At 34.2% G+C, this 20,647-nt stretch overlaps 2 protein-coding genes across 2 annotated transcripts in view; one reads left to right on the top strand and one right to left on the bottom strand.

Annotated features, from left to right (window-relative positions):
* Positions 1-20,647, bottom strand: part of LOC140441949 (uncharacterized) — a 131,994-nt gene that overhangs the window by 99,658 nt on the left and 11,689 nt on the right. The window lies entirely within an intron of this gene.
* LOC140441951 (uncharacterized) overlaps positions 1-20,647 on the top strand; it is a 54,808-nt gene that overhangs the window by 30,578 nt on the left and 3,583 nt on the right. The window contains exons 4-7 of the mRNA XM_072532964.1: positions 2,358-2,564; positions 4,513-4,681; positions 12,116-12,284; positions 14,948-15,194. Coding sequence (XP_072389065.1) covers positions 2,358-2,564; positions 4,513-4,681; positions 12,116-12,284; positions 14,948-15,194 — 792 coding nt within the window. The remainder of the gene's footprint in view (positions 1-2,357; positions 2,565-4,512; positions 4,682-12,115; positions 12,285-14,947; positions 15,195-20,647) is intronic.

Genomic DNA, 20,647 nt, shown 5'->3' with positions numbered 1-20,647 from the left:
TTTCTTTTTCATCCGTAAAATACTTATGTACACTACAAATTAGACTATCTACATCTAACACACGTCTAGGCATTTTTAAATATTTCCACCAAACATACAATGTCAACATTGGCAAAGAATCAATTCAACTGCAATATTGTAACAAATTTATACCTACCCTAATGTTATTTTAATGTATTTTAAAATATGATCATTAATGCAGTTTTTACCTAATTTTCTGGGAAGTCGTTTACTGCAACTGGTTATCAATGAGTCATTAGCATAATTTTGTTAATCCGAAACCCGCGTAAATATAGCGAACCGACTATATAGACGATATACCGTTAGAAAGAGTGGAAAAATATGCCATTTGGGCTGCAATGTTAAGGATACTAAAAAGTCAAAAGCTCTTTCAACAGCCTTAGGAAGATTCTCTGCAACTTATCTTTAAGTATCAATATACGCATAATCTTGCAGATGTTACGTCTTTAGTGTCCTCCTCTATGGAGTAGAAAGCTGGAACCTTACTGAAGATGTCATAAAACGATTAGAGGCATTTGAAATGTGGTGCTACCGACGTATGTTGAGGGTCTCATATATACACCACACAAGTAACATAACTATTCTCCAGAAGAAAAGATAAAGAAATTATTAACACCGTAAAGAAAAACTTCGGCCACATCATGCGTAATAATAAATACCGACTTCTACAGTTGATTCTACAAGGCAAGATTGAGGGTAAGAGAGGCCCTGGACGTAGACGTATATCCTGGCTGGCCAATCTTAGGAAGTGGACTGGTCTAACGTCAACTGATCTATTTCGAGCTGCTGTGAATATAAGAAGATGGGTCAATGTGGTCTCCAACATCTCTAGAAGATATGCACATTTAGAAGAAGAAGAAGAAACTGGCAAATAGTGAAGCTAAGATAATACGAATGAAAATAGACATCTTGGGGATGTGTAAAGTAAGATGGCCTGGTCCAGGAAAACAAAAAATAAAAGACGGATACATCTATTATTCAGGAGGAACCGACCAAAAACGTCAACATGGAACTTACGCAGTCAGTCACAAGCTCCTTCCCACTAAACGATAGAGTAATAGTGTTGAAATTACAAATAACCTATAGAAACCTAAATATTATAGACTACAAACCCATGTGATATTTTTAATGGGTCATTTGACCCAGCATAACTCACATATAAATTAATACTACAATTGTAATAACAACTTTAGAAATTATGTCGCAAATTATTATCGATACACAAAGCAGGGGGTTCAAATTCAGGGTTGTGCCTTAGATTTCTCGCCCCTGTCCCAGCCAAAATGTACGGCGCTGCAAAGAAATTATTCTTACCGATTCCAAACTTTGTATATGAATGCCATACTGTGTCAAATTACGAAAATGGGGAAAAAGTTTCCCGAAAATAAAATTCCCTGGCATTAGGTCACAGATCATTATTTTTGTATTACCTACCTAAGTTATAAATGCCGTACAAAAATGTTTGGCCAAAAAAAACTTACCTCCTTGAATTGTAAGTTAATCTTACCTGTGTACTCACAAGTACCGATGAGAATTGACGGCATAGTTTCTAAAGTGATTATCAAATATTGTAGTATTGTTTTATATGTGATTCATACTGGGTCAAATGACCCATTAAAAATCTCTCATGGGTTTGTAGACTATTATTCAGGTCGATGTTGCAACAAGAGACAAGTCAGAGGAAGAAATGGAAAAAATTTTATAACGACATAGAGGAAATAATGCGACTGACAAAAAGAGGCGTGATAACGATGATCATGAAAAAGATTTGTACAGTTCTGCGTAGAGAACAACTTGTTATAATAGCCAACACCTTCAGTTCTTCACTTATAATTCATTGTCATCTTTCACTACTACGTCTTTCCCCGGCATATTTTTAAGAGCCTTAAAAACCGACTCAATGTACTACTCTCACTGAAATCTTTTATTAGGAGGATGGTTAATTTTTTTTGTTTTTTGAGACTTCTAAACTATCAGAATTATCATTATTTTATAGTTCTTCCTCATTATGTTATTGAAGTTTGACTTTGACATTAACGAAGTTGCTGTCATCCATCCATCCACTGTGATTCATCTATCAAGCTACCGATCTCTTAATAATTTAACTTTTCGGTTCTAGTTATTTTTTCCTTACTTTTTGTACTTATTCCATTTTAAACCGTTTCTTATTATTATTCAATATTTTTGCAATTAATATTTATTATTTTGGTAGTACTACAAACCTCAAATTTTTACCCTATCAATGAAAAGCACATTGAGTCTCCTGAGAAAATTCGTAGACTGTCTATATTCTGATATGAACTAAGCAATTAATTTATATATTTTTTGTGTTTTAGGTTGCCAAACATACACTTAACTTATTAACAAAATATAATATGGAAAACAGAAAATCTATGAACAAGTTACATGATAATATTGTAGGTAACCTGCAGTATCTTGATAACAGGACGACTCAGCACCTAAAAATATCAGATGATACTAATACTTTCCTCAAGCAAATGAAAATCGAATTGAAAGAAGATTTCAATAGTTATGCTAATAAGGTAAATATTTTTCTATTTAGAATAAATAATAAATAGATTTGCAATATAAGTTCTCTATCAACGAAGTAGATGCAGAGACGGTAATTGTGATATCTATGTCTGTTTTGTTGATTATCAAAAAGTGTTCGACAGAATAAAACATGAAGAACTGAAGTAAATATTAAAATCACTTGGTCAAGACAGTAGGTCCGTCATATAATAAACAATATTTCTTTACGAACAAATTGGAGCTGTTGGGGTTGGGAATCACTTACCAGATTGCGACAGGGATGTATACTGTCCACATTATTATTCAACATATATTCAGAGCACATAGACACATATAGACGAGGGAATACTTATACATGGAGAACAACTGAAGAGCATAAGATACGCTGATAACACTGTGATGTTGGCAGATAGTCTGGAAGCTTCGTAGACGCTGGTCTCAAGGGTAGCAGAATTGCTTTTATCAAAATGAAAAAAATCTTTAACAGTCACCATATAAAATTGCAAATAAAAGTTCGTTTACTAAAATGCTACATATATCTCGGTTCTTTTATATGGAGTAGAGTTCTGGACCTTAACTGAAGAGTCACTAAAGAGACTCGAAGCATTTGAAATATGGTGCTATACACGCATGTTGAGGATTTCCTGGATAGACACAGTTAACAACGAAGACGTTCTGCACAGTATGGGTAAAAAATAAAAAAATAAAATAAAAACGTCGCACACTGGAATACCTGGGCCATAGAATGCGTAATGAATAATGATACGAGCTACTTCGGACCATACTTCAAGGTAAGGTGCATGGAAAAAGAGGTCCAGACAAATTTATTGAGAAAAGGATCAACGAAGATGTGAGGAGACCATTCAAATGATTTTGAAATTATTTGGAGATAAAGGTATGAACAAAATAAATAAAAGATTGGTAGAAGCAGCTGCATGTCTATTAACAGTGACCGGTGTTCAGATCCAAAACATATACTCTAAAATTTCTCAAATCAGAGCAAAAAAAGATGGGCTTAGTAGTAGCCCTGAAGAACTTAGAAATGGTCGCTAATGAAAAAAATATGCTTACAAATATCATTACCAGTGATTTAGGGTTTACGGTTATGATCCCGAATTAAAAAATAATGGAAAGGGTCTTCAAAATATAATCTTTCACTTGAGCGTCCATATTGGTTGTTTTACAATTATAATTGCTGTGCACATTGAAGTGAATAAAGAATTTTATATTCAAGTTCTAAAAAGATCGCCTGGCGCAGTTAGAATAAAACGGTCTCATTTTTGGACGAGCGGCGACTAATTTTTTATCACGATAATCCGCCAGTACATTCATCGACACTTGTGTTTGTTTGTTTGTTTTTGGTAACAGTTTTTTGGCGAAACACAAAGTTACACAAATCCGCCCGTCTCCCGAGAATACACTAGATGATATACCATGAGATTTTTTCATGTTTACAATTCTAAAAATGCCACTAAAAGTGCAACGTTTCGATGAGATAGAGAATATAGGGACTACTTCGAAGGATTCGACGAGCTGGATGACGAGGAATAAAACGTTTGCGAAGTTATCCACGAAGGTTTCATACTTTTAGGGTATTCCCCGTATTATTAAAAGAAGTATATACTTTACATAAAACACCAAAGTAGAAATGCGAAGATTTCTTGGTTGACGAAACCAAACTTTAGATGTTTGCTTTAATCTGTACCTACTATAAATTGCAAGGCAAAACAGACGATCAAAAAGGTATAAGAAAGATATGGGGAATCTAGAAATTGCATTCCACAACATATCTCCTCACCTAAGCAAAAATCCTTGGTGAACTGGTTTCTTGTACTCATAACAAGTAAACCAAAGTAAAAATTAAAATCCATCAAATCTTAACTGTCTTTAATTTTATATACTTTACCTTTCTTTAATACTTTTGTATTGAGCTACTTTATAATTATTGGTAAATTTTAGGTAGCAGATATGAACTCAGATATGTGGAAGAATACAGATACTACAGAAGACGATTTAAAAAATATCGGAGTCGTCGTAAACAGTACAAAGGTGGAGTTGCAAAATGGAGTGCGCTCGTTAATGATTCAGATTGGAAAACTATCTCACAAAGAAACGGCGCTCGTAAGTGGTAAGCATTTTGAACGTTGTATTGTTTTAATGTACATTTTTAAAAGTTCTTTATTAGAAAATCTTTTCTTGCACTTTATGTTTTAAGAAGAGTTTATTTGAATAGGATAATATTGATATTATCTAACTCGTCTAATTATGATGTTTAATCGATTGCTTTTATTTTAATACCAATTATCTATATAAAATATATTTGATTTTACAGTTGTGTCTTAACTTAAACAGTACAATTCGTCGTAACATTCCGTGTATAAATAGGTACCATTAGGTTCTTATAACGTTATTTCCGCATATACCCTGCTTCGGCGAAATAACGTTATAAGATCCTAATGATACCGATTCATGCATGGAATGTTTGACGAATAATTGTACTGTTGCGCCTTATATATGGGCTTTCAATTCATCATAGCGATAGCAAAGCTTTCGTTTGTTTTAGTTTTCTTTGATAGAGCAATAAACGTTGACTTCAGCCATGATCTTGGCTCATTGACTCCCGAGTCCATTTAAATATGTCATTGAATATTTTTGTTAGTCGTTGAGTACCATCGGTGTTAAATAGCTTTATGAGTTCTGCATATGCATTGTCAGGTCCAGCAGCTTTGCCATCTTTTAGTTGTGATATTGCTTTTTTCACTTCATCTGATGTGATTGGATATGTTCATTACATATGTAGGGCGGAGGTTGTTCGGACCTATTATTATCAAAGAGTTCTCGTATGTATTTGGTCCATATGATTATTTCTTGATTTTTATCTGTGATAATGTTCACCTGATGATCATGCAGATCAGATATTATGATACTACAACTTCACTACAATGCGTAAAGTTGTTTGCAAAGTCCAAATACAGGGCGAACAATCACAGGCATTTGAAACGCATGTTGGGCTGCGACAGGGAGATGCGCTGGCGTGTCTCCTTTTCAACATAGCTTTGAAAAAGGCGGTCAGGGATGCCCAAATAGACAGCAGAGGAAACATTTTTAATAAATCATCCCAAATTTTGGCATATGCAGATGATGTTGATCTAGTTGCCCGCACAACACGCAAGCTAGAAGAAATGAATACCACCTTGTCACACGCCTCAAAAAATATGGGCCTGCAAGTAAATGAAAATAAAACTAAGATAATGGCATCAACACCCAACAATAGAGCCAGAAACATCGGCCACCAATTCACGGTTGATAATTCTACCTTTGAAGTGGTGGACAAATTCACGTACTTAGGCTCCCTGATCACCAAGGAGAACGTCATGACGGAAGAAATCAAGCGAAGAATAATCTTAGCAAACAAATGCTATTTTGGACTGAGTAGACATATGAGAAGCAGAAACTTAAGCCAAAAAACAAAAATAACCATATACAAAACCCTTATACAACCAGTGTTGACATATGGGTCGGAGGCATGGACCATTTCCAAGGCAGATGAAAATCTCCTGCTTATATTTGAACGAAGGATCCTGAGAAGAATATTTGGTGGCATCTGTGAAAATGGTGTTTGGAGAAGGAGGTACAACTATGAGATATATCACAGATATAAACATATATTTGGTGGTAAAGACGTCGTATCCTTTATAAAAATAGGAAGACTCAGATGGGCAGGACATCTGGCAAGATCACAGCAGAACAACCCTCCTAGAAGAATCCTTATGTCACAACCTGTGGGAAGTAGAAAAAGGGGTAGACCAAAACTCAGATGGAGGGATGGTGTAGATGAGGATGGTAGACAAATAGGTGCAGCAAACTGGCAACAGTTGGCAATGGATAGAACTGACTGGCGTAATAGACTTGGGAAGGTCGAGGCTCTTTTATAGGGCTGTAGCACCAATGATGATGATACAACTTCACTACATCATTTGGGGAACAAGTAATCCCGTATACTAAGAGAGACCAAGTGTGTTCACTGATGGGTCAAAAACAGTACATGGAACCTAATCAGGAGTACTAGGAGGCAACCAAATACGACTAATGACTAAGTCTTCCTCTATTTTTGTGCACTCAGGTACTCTCCAACCAATATTCTTGATTTGTCTATGACCTTGCATTTTTTCTAGATAGCCAAACCATTCTAGTCTAAGTTTTTTCACTACTTTTGTTATTGTAGCGTTAGCATATAACTGGTATTATAATGATGATATTATACTATTTTTCCACCAAAAATTCTGCGAAATATCTTTCTTTCTCATGCTTCCGATCTGTTCTGTATGGTTTTGTTCATAGTCCATGTCTCGGCAGCGTATAGCATTGTGGGCCTAATTATAGTTTTGTATACTTTTATATTTGTATTACGAGATATATCTTTGGCCTTAATTATTTTGTTCATAGCCCCAACACATCTGGCGCTCTTAGTCAGCCTCAGGTTGATTTCAGTTTCTTCCTTACATGCTTGACCAATAAGGGTACCTAAGTACATATATTCATCCACCTTCTCGAATTCTACAACTGAACCATCCTCCACTTCTAATTGAAAGAAGCCTCTGGTGTTTATTCCTTTTTTGCTCGAGATTTTCATGTACTTGAAATCTTATTCAAATCTTACTATTTTTTCTGGCACTAGGAATTCTTTTAGCGTTTCTATTAATTTGTTTCTGTCTATTGTATCGTAAGCAGCTTTGTAATCAATAAAAAGTACTTGTGCTGAAATGTTGTATTCATAGCAATTGATCAGGATTTGTTTTAGCATAAAAGTTTGATCGATTGTTGATCTTCCCTTGCGAAATACTCCCTGGTATTCTCCTAGATTCTTCTCCACATATATTTCTAATCGTTTTTTAATTAGTATGGCGAGCACTTTGTATATTACTTCTAACAATGATATTCCCCTATAGTTTGCGCATTAAGTTCTATCTCCCTTTTTGTGTATAGGAATTATAATGGACTTGTTCCATTCTTGGCTTGGCTACTATTACCTCACGAAGTTGGTTTCGTAAAGCCTCTCCTCCATATATTAAGTTCTCCGCCACAATGCCCCTCTCCCCGAGGTTTTTTTCATTTTTAATACCTTTTATTATTTCTTCAATTTCTTTTCTTGGAGACTTGGGGTATTTTTTCTACTACTGTTTGGTGTTTATGAACATTATAATTTTCTTCAGTAGTCACTCCGCCATTTAGCAACTGTTCAAAATATTCTTTCCATCTTTCACATATTTGGTCTTCGTCCACTATCAGGTTTCCTTGCTTATCTTTTACATTCATCGTTCTTCCCTGGTACCCAGTTCTAATGTATTTTACCTCTGCAGAATTTTTTTATTACGTTTTTCTTGTAATTTTCTTCAATATGCTTTACTTTATCATCCATATACTTTCTTTTACGCGCTCTTAGGATTTTCTTTACTTTTTTCGTTGTCCGGCATACTTTTCTAGGTCGTCTTGTTTTTGCGATCGCAAACTTTTTAATCTCAAATCTGATCTTTTTTAACTCTCTTCTACATTTGTCATCGAACCACTATTTTTTTTACTAACGAACATACTAAAAACACAATCTTTGTGTTTTTGGTATGTTCTTCGACGTTGCTTCCTTTATAGTGTTTGCCATTTGCAAGAACTTTTGTTGTATGTTACTCACAGTAGCACTATCTTGTACATCACTTTAAAAGTGAGGAGAGAAAGTCCTGTCGAAAAAAGAAAAGGGATAGAAACTTTCTTTCTTCCGTTATTTCAGTTCCAATCTGTCGATAAAAACATTCAAATTTGATACTTGAGTAACGAAACATCTTATGTTAGTTATATAAATTGTGTAAAAAGTTGGAAATTATTAATATTTTGCGTTTCTTAACAGAAATCTTTTTTTTCTCTTTGATAACTTCATCAACTAAACTTAATGAATATGTGACGATAACACATAAGACAATAAGTTCGAGATTCCAACGGTACTTCCAAAGACCATAAGATATAAGAGTAAATATGGTTTATTCATGACCATCGCCATCGTGGTTTCGTTTTAAAAGTACTTAATGTACGAGCTAAGTACACAATCATTATTTGACCGTCAATTCATATTTGACATGTCTCTAACATAGTCTCTTTAAATCTTTCTGTTTGTTTAACTGACAAGTATGAAATTTAGCACATAAAAAATGACTTTATATTCAAATGACTTTGAAGGATTTCCGCTATCATTAAGGAGGTTAAGTGAATATGAAAACCGGAAAAAACGGAAAAATAACAATTTCTAGAGCGAAAACTTAAGTTCTGGTACAGACAGAATAAGTACTATGTACTAACCAATAAAAATGCAATATTGCACTTAAATGTAATAATGCAGTCTAATGCAGCGCAATATATGTTGAGACTGTTAAAACTGGTTAAATATTGTATTTATGTGGGACTAAACTACAAATGATTGTAATAAAAATAACATTTTACCTTTGTTTTTGACGTTTTGATTTCTACTCAGGAAATCATTTTCAAAAAAGTTTATTTTAAAAGTTATTTTAACCTGAGGTTGTTTATTAATTCGCGCATTGATTTACCAGGTGGCAGGTGACTAACTTGGTCTCGATCTTGTAGACAAATAGCCTTGTTTTGAGTTAAAAAATCGGGGGTCGTGCTGCGCCCTCGGATTTATATTAAACTTTGATTTTTTGTGTTTTTACGTATTATGTGTTTATACATTATGTATTATATGTAATTGCAGATGATGTGTCTCTGAATTTCCATTTTCCATTATTTTTGGTATGTTCTTGTTGCTAACTTCTTCTTTTAGTATTGGCAACCAGAACTAGCTACATTCTGTTGATGGGTACACATTGTTCTTAATTGAATAAGATACGGGTTGCTTATTTGTTCTTCTCTTTTTGATGTATGTTTCTTTGATGACTTTTGTACACTGTGTTCATTGTCCCAGACATGTTTGCATATCTGCACAAAGTATTTTATACATGCAGTTTTTTTATCTCTCTAAAGTAATTCCTTGAAAAGGCTAAAATAATCTACACAAAGATCTCCAAGTACGTGGTTTAGACCAGATATCCATGGCTACAGTTAATTGTAACGTAAATGCATGCTTCATCGATTATCACAAGGCATTCGATTTCGTTAAACTAAACCAAATTAAGGAAATATTTACAAAGACCGGACTAAATACCTATGATCTAAGAATCATTACTAATATGAAAAGGAACAAAATATCGTCTGTATGTACTCAGGCAAGATAGTCAGATATCAAAATCAAAAATGGAGTTGACAAGGATGTGTACTGTTGCCGCTATTGTTTATCATATATTCAAAGAGAATCTTTCAAGGGAGTGTAAAGGATAATGACGCCAGAATCATACACGGGGAACTCATACACAACGTAAGTCCCCTGGGCGTAGATCTCCCTCTGGCATTGCCTTTTCGACGCCATTAAGCCATGTTGTTTTCGGTCTTCTTCATTTTTTTTTTCGTTCAGGTGGCTGCAAATCCCATATTATCTTCGGTAGGCGACGGTGTGTCATTCTCGGTCTTCTAGATGTCCGTACCAAATAAGCTGTTTTTGCTATGTTTCTTCTATGATGGTGGTTGTTGTGTCCATGATTTGGAAAATAAACCAGCATTTCTGTTTCTGATTGACTTAAAGATAGCCTTTGACAGAGTAAGACTAAAGATGTAATCCATCTTCTGTATAATAGAGAAGTTCCCTTAAATATTACAAAAACTATTGTAAAAATCTACCAAAGCAGCAAAATGGAAGTCAGAATAGATGGACAACTTACAAGAATCTATAGAAATAGGTAGCGGAATAAGAGAGGGGGACTCATTGAGCCGTATGCTATGAAATCATCAAAAGCGTTAACAAAAAAAGAGGAAGCAGAATGTGGAACAAAGAAGTAAAAATACTCTGTTGCACAGTCGGCGCAATATTGATAGCCCAAGATGAAGAAAGTCTACACAGATTGGTTCACAGATTTAACATGAGAGCAAAAGAATTTAATATGACAATTTCATTTCAGAAAACTAAAACAATAGTAATCAGCAAAGAACCAACCAGCTGTAAAATAGAAATTGAAGGCATCAGTACTGAACAAGTAATGGAAATAAAATGCCTTGGAATTATACGTCCAGCTATGAAGACCTGGACAAGTACAAAAAGCAAATAGGAGGATGCCTTAATAACACTATATGGCGCAACAGACACATTAACACTGAGATGAAGTCAAGAATTTATAAAACCAGTGTAAGACTAATAAGGACTTATGCCTCAGAAACAAGACCCGACACAGCTACAATTGAGTGTTTGGTGGAGATATTCAGGTCTGGACTCTTATAGTTCTTTTGCGTAGTGACTTTTAAATACATTGATGTTGATGGTTTGTATGTTTGTTGTATTTATGCCTTCCTTAGACATGATTCCACTTCTTCACATTTTCGTTCCAATGTTTGGTTTTTATGTTGTCATCTTTTAAAAATTCTTTGTTGGTGGTATTAGTTTTTGTCGTCTACTTCTTGGGAGCTAAGCTATTTGTGATATGGTCGTTGCTTTATCTGTTTCCGTTGTTCTAGTTCATCACTCCATAATATGCTCTTATTTTTTCGTCGATAGGTTCGCTCTTCGTTTCCCAAGGCTTTATATGCAGCTCCCTTTAGTGATTCTAATATGTGGGCATATAGTATACTTGTGTCGTGGTTAACATGTATGCACTATTAAGATTCCAAGAATAAGTACAGGATTTTTTTAAACGTTAAGTAAATAAATTATATAATATCTCCAAGAACAAAACCCAACTGGGATAAATAATCTGGAATGAATAAGCGGCACTTCAAGGAAGATGCTGGAAAGAAAGTTGCTTTCAAAATGTGATTAAATCGACTAATTTTAAAAATATCATGGACCGCCCATATCACTAATCAATAGATGCACGAATAAGCAAGTAGAATTGATAACAACGTTAAAATTTAAAAATATGACATCTGGGACACAACACATATAAGGAATGGGGAGAGATATGAACTCTTGCAACCGATTCTACATCAAAACGTCTAGGATTTTTTAGAGCAGTCGTGAATAAAATACAAATTGCCGTCACGAGAGTTAATGTTAAAAAAGAATAGAAAGAAAAACTGGACTTCGATAGGAAGAGTTTTCATGATGGAAAAATTGAAAATCAGGAATCAGAATAGTTATTGTAGAGTTTATAAACTCAGCGCACAAGATAGAAGAATATAAAACATTGGTTGTCAACCTCCATTGAGAAGAAGACACCTTACAAGTATTATATTAAACATCTGGATTCAGCTACTTAGTTTGTCTGCCCGATGCCAAAATTAATGGCTCGATAGTTATTTTGATCTTTATGACCTATAAAAATCTCAGTGAAAACAGTTTACTTTAGCAATAAAAATATTTTGAGTACCATCGATCATCTCCTTATATATTGAACATGTTAGCACATAAATATTAAAAGCTTTAAAGTTGTTTAAAATACTATCAAACTTATGATTTATTTTTTAATGTTTTTAGGTGTTGACTACAAAGATTTAGATAAAAAGCTGACAGCGAACATTGAGAAAATATTAACCAACCAAGATGTATTTTTGGAAAGCTGTCATCGGTTGCAAATGGACGAGTCACAAATAGAATCGGAAATAAGCGTAATGTTAAATAAGCTCATCGACATGTTGGAAAAGAAGTAAGCTTTATTAATCATTTAAAAAAAATTACTATACTTAAGTGAATTCTCAAAAACTTTTTAGAGATATATTAAAAAAATATATCGTTACATCCATAAATTACTTCGTTGGGCGCAACAGAACACACGTTTTCTGCGACCTACCTCGTGATCTTTTGGAGGGCATTTCAACTTTTCAACAGGCAATCTTAGAATATTAATCTTACCAATCCGTTCTTTCTGTGTTTTACATCGTCATATCAGAAACGTTATGGATGTATCGTACATTTAACATTTAAGTATTTCTTTCGGTTGTTCTTTCTTTATCGAATATCTATCATCCAGTTAAGAATAGATTCCTACGAATGCCTACACGTCTGTCTATTTTGTGCACTACCAATTAACTTCCATCCCACGGATTTACAAATATTGTACCACCTAGTCATTGATCCGCCCAGTTCATCTCAATTTACTTCTCATGATATTTTTACTTATGCATTTCATTTTAATTTTTTATCTCATTCATTCTATTATTTTTTTATTTTTGAGCCTTATATTCATTGAAGTTCATGTGTAGCTAGGGGGCGTTCAAGTATTACGTAACGCAATTTTTGAAGATTTTTGACCCCTCCTTCCCTCCATGTAACGCACCGTAACGTTTTACACGACCCCCTCTCCCTATCTAAACGTTACGTAACACCCAAGTGACCATTTTTACTTAAAAGTAACAATTATGTTGCGAAAATTACCGGAAAGCCGGTAAAATAACTTTGTTATTGTTTTAATCGTATTTGCTATAATAGTAAATAAAACAAGAGATTTCTTGCAATAATAAACTTTTACTGCTAATCTTACATTGTTTTACGTTTTCCTTACTCCATTCATACATACATTTTTGGCTTCATCCCTTATGGGTCTTCTCGTGCATTCTTGTATTTTACCTTGTTTTGGTAATAAACTCATAAACTAACATTTATTTCAGCATTTGGCAATACAATTAGAAACGGAAATGTAACCGAAATAAAACATTTTATTCAAATTAAAATCACATTCTTAACAAAAATTAGAAATAAAATCACGAGGCAGGAATCTTCTTCTTTCTGTTCTTGAGCCATGACATCTTTCTTCCAATTCCTCGGTCCTTGATTTTACCTTTTATGATAAGCTGAAATATTCTCTACCGATGTACCGAATAATATGCCCTAAGTATGAAATGTTTCTTATTATAATAGTTTTTAATAACATACGACATATGAGCGGCATTTGCCGCTTGATACAATCGATGGTATTAGCCAATAGTATTTCGTAATCGATGAAAGCCACATAAATATCTTTACGTTGGTCGCAACATTTTTGGAGAAGTACATTTAAGCCAAAAACTGCCTCACTGGTACCCAGCGCATTCCTAAATCCAAACTGGGTTTAATCTAGGTCTATTTCGTAATGAATAATGCGAAGAAAAAACTTTTCAATATGTGTAGCTCATCAGACTAATTAATCTGTATTCCTCGCATCTTTTTGTACGACGTTTTTTTCGGAATTGCTATAAAAAACAGACTCTAACCATTTCTGTTTTTTAAACCAGTATATACAGCATTAAAGAACTTAACCACAGCACTGATGTGGTCCTCTTGTATAATTTTTAAGAGTTCAGCTGTTATTTGGGGCGACAGTGAATAAAATTAAGATCTTTTTTCTCTATTCGTTTTAGCCTAACTCTTCGGTGACTAAAGGGTTGTGATTAGATTTAATATCTGCTCCAGGGAATGTCGTAATTCTACTGATAGAGTTCCTAAATCTTTTGTTGATAAGACTGGAAGAAAGAAATATGTATTTAAAAAACAATTCAATTGGAGTTACTACTCCTCTGTCCATAGGTTTGCCAGACACTCAGATACTTTTATTACTGGCATCCGGAGAGAGTTGGAATACTTGGGTCACGTTATGAGACATAATAAATATAGAGTACTACAACTGATCGTTCAAGGGAAAATAGACAGCAGAAGGGGTCCAGGGAGGAGAAGACACTCGTGGCTCCAAAACTTGCGGCAATGGTTCGGATTATCATCTGCTGAACTATTCAGATCTGCCGTAAACAAAGTCAGAATAGCCATGTTGATTGCCAACGTTCGGAACGGACAAGGCACATGAAGAAGAAGAATCCGGAGAGCAGACGACGACGGTTCTGGAATTATTAAACCACTTGCATTAACTTCGTCTTCGTCGAGCCAATCGGCATCCTCAGGCGATAATTAATTGTAGCGCACAATGCAGAGAATTGACCTTTTCGTAGCAAGTCGCTGTGGGATGCACTATTGTGGGATGTGAAATAGATCTTACGGGTTGCACATATTGTTTCCTTGAGGTCGCTTTGTAGTGATGGACAAAAGAAATTGAGGGCACCTGCTTAAATGCTTTCAGTGGAGGCGACAGATCAAATGAAAACCTCACAAGAAGTGGTAAAAACTTGAATGATCCTTTATCTAACTGACTAAGCACCACGAGCTTACTTGCTCGCTATAATCAGATTGTCGTCAGCGCATCTGATGTGGTTTAAATTGTTACTATTAACGTTGATGCCATATGTCGACCAATTTGTAGTTTCGAATACGTCTTCTAGGGCCCAAGATGACTTTTTTCACACGTTTTATTAAATATAATATTAAAGTTTTATGAATTTGTAGGTTATCTACTGAAGCAAAGGATATGAAGAATTTCGAAAAAAATCTGAAAAGTCACGATAACAGAATAAACCGGAACATGATGCAAGCAAATCAAAATATAATTTCATTATTCGAAAAATCAACAGTTAACTCACAACTGCTTACAAATGAAATTAGAAAAGTGGGTACTGATATAAACGCCTTATTTACATTTGTCCAAACTACGATCAACGATGGATCAGCGACTACATCTGTGGCGACAACTAAGGTAAGTATTTTCATATAGAAGATATGACACTTTCTAAAACTCTCGAATTATAGAATTACAGTATATATTTTATTGTTTTGCACGGGATATACATGGCATCAATATCATGACACATGATGTCAATGCAGTAAATAGAATCAATAATAAACAATTAAAAGACATTTTGTGAACATAAATGTAATTCAAATCTTGAATGTGTTGTCTGTGTGAGTCCATTTCAAATAGATAAAAGAAATAAGAATAAGACTTACAATCTATTTAATTCTACCACCAACGACCGGTTTCGCATAGTACAATTTGCTATGCATCTTCAGGTCTTACATCAAGAACGTCTTACTCCCCTCAAGAACGTCCCTTTAATTGTCAAACAGTTACAATAAAACCGATGATCACCCATCACCAGCTAATCCAGGATAGTTTGAACTATGTTTTTTAAATCACTAAATAATAATTCTTGTACAGGCATGTAAGTAGTATTTATTGGTTATTTATTAATTTAATTTCAATTTATTAGATTATTTTGTGTTACTTGTTTTTACTTTGTCTGCTTTAATCAATTTAATTCATATTAATAATCACAGACATATAATATTGGCATAATTGCTGTATTTCTTTACTAGACAGCACCCTAATGCGGGTTTTTGTAATTTCAGCATTTAATTTACCATGTACCGTAAGATCTAAAGATGTATAGTAAATTGTAGTATGCGAAACCTCTCGTTGGTGGAAGAATTAAATAAATGTAATTATTTATTCTAAAAGTTATTAGTATACGTCTTAACGAAGAGAATAACACCCGAATTATTGAGATCCATTTAGTCAAATTATCTAGACCAGCCTTAGAAATCAGCTCGTTTTTCAAAAAATTTTGTAAACAAATTAAATTTCGTAAAAACTATTCAACTGGTCTGGCCCATCTCATAGCAACAGTGAGTTCTGCGGAAGCTGCCTTACTGTGTTAAAGGTCTGTTTTAAATACGATATTCGATACAGGAGTGGAACTCTCGACGATTATAATACTGCGCAAAAAGTCATTTATATTGTGGAGGAAACCTACAAAAATGTCACGAAAAAAGTCGCACGATTCATACCAATTCTTTAAAGTTAAACTTATGAGCAAACATTTTTATTAGATGGTTATTCAATACGATAAAAAGGATTTTTCCAATAATTGGCTACACTAGCGTTCGTATTCATAGTCCGACTCCAGCGCGTCGCTGGCTGTTCACCACCATATCTATGTTTCATAGTCGACCTACAGCCTGGTTGACGCAAGCGTAAAGCATCTTTCTCCGAACAGTCGCTGGCATGTCGCTGGGTACGCGCCAGTCGCTTTCACAGTCATCTCACACTCGAATGACGCATGCCCTGTTTAGAGATTTTCGAAGCTTCGCCAGAGAAGGTATATGCATGCTCTGGCGATTCGCCGATTCGCCCGTCAATTTGAAATACGTTTGCGATGACCGATTTACATCAATATTATGTAGTTAACCGAGAAATAAATGAACAAAACGATATATTACAAGTACCCAGAAGATATATAAGGGACATGCAAAATCCATTACACTTTTATAATGATAATGAATTTCGAAAAAGGTATAGATTTCGAAAACAAACAGTTATTGAAATAATGTTGCCAGTAATAAATGATAAAATGGTGAAAATTAATCGACGTGGATTACCGTTTCCACCCATTTTATGTCTTTTAGTTGCCTACTAAAATTTCCCGCCTACTTGCTAAGCTATTACCCACATATATAAAATTTCCTGAAGGTCTCGAAAACGAAAGAACCAAAGGCTGTTTTACGATATTGCCAATTTTTCACAAAGTAACAGGGTGTATAGACTGTACCCGCATACCAATAAAAAGTCCTGGAGGGAATATGGCCGAGGTATATAGAAACAGGAAAAGATATTTTTCAATAAACGTCCAAGTAGTGGGTGGACCCAATTTAGAAATTTTCGATGTTGTAACTCGTTGGCCTGGAAGAGAACATGATTCGATGATCTTCAATAATAGTTCAGTGAAACACCGTTTCGAGAATGGCACTTTAACAGGATTTCTTCTTGGAGATAGTGGCCATGCTTGTTTACCGTATTTAATGACGCCTCTTTTAAATCCTGGAATTGAACAAGAAGTAAGGTATAACAGATCTCATATTAGAACGAGAAATACCGTTGAGAGATTGTTTGGATTGTGGAAAAAAAGATTTTGTTGTTTGAGTCGGGGTTTAAATAATAAATTGGAAAGAGTTCCAGAAATAATTGTGGCATGTCCAGTTCTTTACAATATTGGGATCAAAGTGAATGATGTAAATGATGAACAAGATAATGTGGAAGAAGAACTAGATGATAATGAACCTCACATACCGAATCAAGCTCAAAATATTGGACAGATTGTACGAAGAAGACTTATAACATTTTAATTGATTTCAATTTTATGTTACACCATTTGGCGCTCTTTCACTTAGCTGTGTTGAAGTAATTAATAAATAAATACAATTCTCCCTTTCTAAAATTCCAAATTTTCCTGCTCAATACTATTCAAAATTCCATACAAACCTATCACTTTTTCCATTATAATATCAATAAATAAAAAACAAATCAAGAAAAACAAATGTATGTACGAGTAATTATAACATATCAATGTGTATAAAATAGAAAATCAAATTAGAAATTGTTAGTGGGACATCAGCTAACAATTAAAAGGTCTTTAGAAAATAAAATTTTTATTTAAACTAATATACTGAATGCAATCTATCTGTTGGTTGAATGGTATTTGCGAAAACAATATCCTATGCATAGTCCAGGTTTTTTTGTCACAATCAGCACACTCGTAAATTGTGTTTTTTCAAATTTTATCCATACAACATATTCTACATCGTTTTTTGTCACGTACTGGTTATATTTCAATATTGATAATGGTCTGACAACATTCCATCCTCTCTTGGTTGTGTGTTCAGTCAAAGTATTGGCAAATTTAGAAGATCCTTTTTCCCTCCTCGTAGATTCGCCACTGACTACCCAACGCTTAGCTACTCTTCATACAATTTGTATTATCTTGTAAAAAAAAACCAAGCATTTGCAAGAAAATTGCACTTTCATATAAAAAAACGAGTTATTTATCTCGTACTTTTTTTATGCAAGGCGCAATATTTAATTACTTAATATTATTATTAATATTAAAAAACAATATTAAAAGCTTTAATACTATTACCAATGTTAAAAACTTTAATTATACATTATAATATTAATATGAATGAGCAGAAACGATTACATTTAAATTTGGCAAATTGTAACTCCAGTCGACTAGTTCACAAGTACGATTGCTGTAGATCCTTGTCATCAAATACGTCTATGTTTTCATATCGAGTAGTAAGTAACCGATCGCCCACTAGCGGTTCTCCGAAGATTGACTATGAAATAGGGGATGAAATCTCGATGGAGTGTTCGCTAACTGAAGAACCGCCGGCGACTCTTCCTGGCGACGCACTATGAATACCAGTGTAGCAGTTTTTGGACGCCCACGTCCCAATAAAAATATTGTAGCACTGTTTTTAACTATTTTTCAGTGTTAACATAATTACAAGAGACATCACTTTACCGATTCAGAATAGTGGATAAGTTTCCACCGGATTCCGTTCTTCTTTCTTTTTTTCCGAATTTTCTCTATTATTTCTTCTAATCCTTCCCTGTAATTTTATTGAATTCATCTATTGTACAAGCTGTAAATCATTAAAAATTTGTGTCGCCAAATTGAATGCCGCCAATAAAACAACAATTATGATCTGATATACTCGTAGTTGCATTTTTGAATGTATTTTTTTCAGTTTTTGAAGATATCACATTATTTTTGTATTTATTGGTTCCGTAAAGAATATATTTTACCGTAAAATTATTTTGACCATCGATAAATCACCTTGTATTCGAAACAGGCTTGTAAAATTGATACCTGTTAACATTGACACTGCAATTTTTAATACTGGTTCGTTATTAATAAAAAAATTATGTGGGGCGAGATAACAATTTTAAAACGAAAATTATCGCTGTTGTATTTTGCACTTGCCGGTTATACTTAATTTGATTAATTTGTAATAAAATTGATTAGATTTCAAAGGTGTTGGTTTCGTAACTTGTAATTATTATTCTCGTAACCTCTTTCATTGGATTATTCTATTAGAACAAGACTTAGGTCAGACGTATTTTTTTATCTAAAAAAGTGGCAAGAAAATATCGCAAAAAGAAAACAAAAGTAGCTGTAGCAAAAGCTAAAGTAGAAACGTACTAGATACCGTAAGTGTAAAATATATCAAATAGAGCAGAATAAGCAAAAGAGTCTATCAGATTAATTGTATTCGAGACAAAAATAATAAAAATATTAGGATTTGGTCAACATCGTGAAGAGCCGTAAGCTGCAGTACTTGGGACATATAATGAGAAATCAAGGCAGATACGAGCTACTTCAATGCATTTTACAAGGTAAAATTGAAGGAAAAGGGCCCCAGGACGAAGAAGAATATCCTGGCTTGCTAACCTGAGAGCATGGTATAGAAGGACCTCAACACAGCTATTCCGTATAGCAACCAACAAAGTCATCATAGCCAGAATGATCGCCAACGTTCGGAACGGACAGGCACCCTAAGAAGAAGATAAGTTAGCCAACTGAGGAAGAACATCGTCTCTTAGCATGCTTAAATATTTTTCCGCCGTCAAATTACCATCTACAAATATAGGACCAATAATATGATCTCCTATAATACCTGCCCAAACATTCAACTTTTGAGGATACCGTGTGTCTCACGCATCCAATGAGGACTCTCCGCTGACCAATATCTACAGTTTTGTCGGTTTACCTCTCCGTTCAATGTAAATGTTGATTCATCAGAAAAAAGAATTGTGCCAAGAGCTATTTCATTTGTGTTAATTTTATCCATCATTCTTTCGCAAAAATCCATTCTACGATCTGGATAGCCTTCTGTTAGCTCCTGCACAAAAGTCAATTTATATGGATAAAGTTTTTCTTCATACAGACACTTTAAGACAGTTGTGTGACTCACATTATTTTGAGGTGCAATTTGACGTGAACTTAACGTTGGATTCTCTGCGACACTTAACAAAATATCCACTTTCACCTCATCTTCAATGAAGTTCGGTTTTCTTTTTAATGGTTTGACATGTCCAAGTTCTCTGAATTGTGCACAAATTTTAGACACAGTACCTCGTGCAATATTAGGCAACTCAGGATACCTCTGATTAAATAAGTTTGCTACTTCAACTTGACTTCTACAATTCTCCCCGTAACCTATCATCATTAAAATCTCAATTCGGTGGGTCTCAGTTAAATATTTCATTTTTATTTCTGCAAGAAATTAGCTCGTAATTAGGAATTTATTATGTTAATGTAAAATTAAATCAATAACTGATTAATAATAATCCGCATTATTGACCGATTT

Source organism: Diabrotica undecimpunctata, chromosome 5 (assembly GCF_040954645.1).
Source record: "Diabrotica undecimpunctata isolate CICGRU chromosome 5, icDiaUnde3, whole genome shotgun sequence".
In the NCBI taxonomy this organism is placed as follows: domain Eukaryota; kingdom Metazoa; phylum Arthropoda; class Insecta; order Coleoptera; family Chrysomelidae; genus Diabrotica; species Diabrotica undecimpunctata.
Note: the sequence above shows the minus strand (reverse complement) of the source record. Positions and strands in the feature narration are given on the sequence as shown.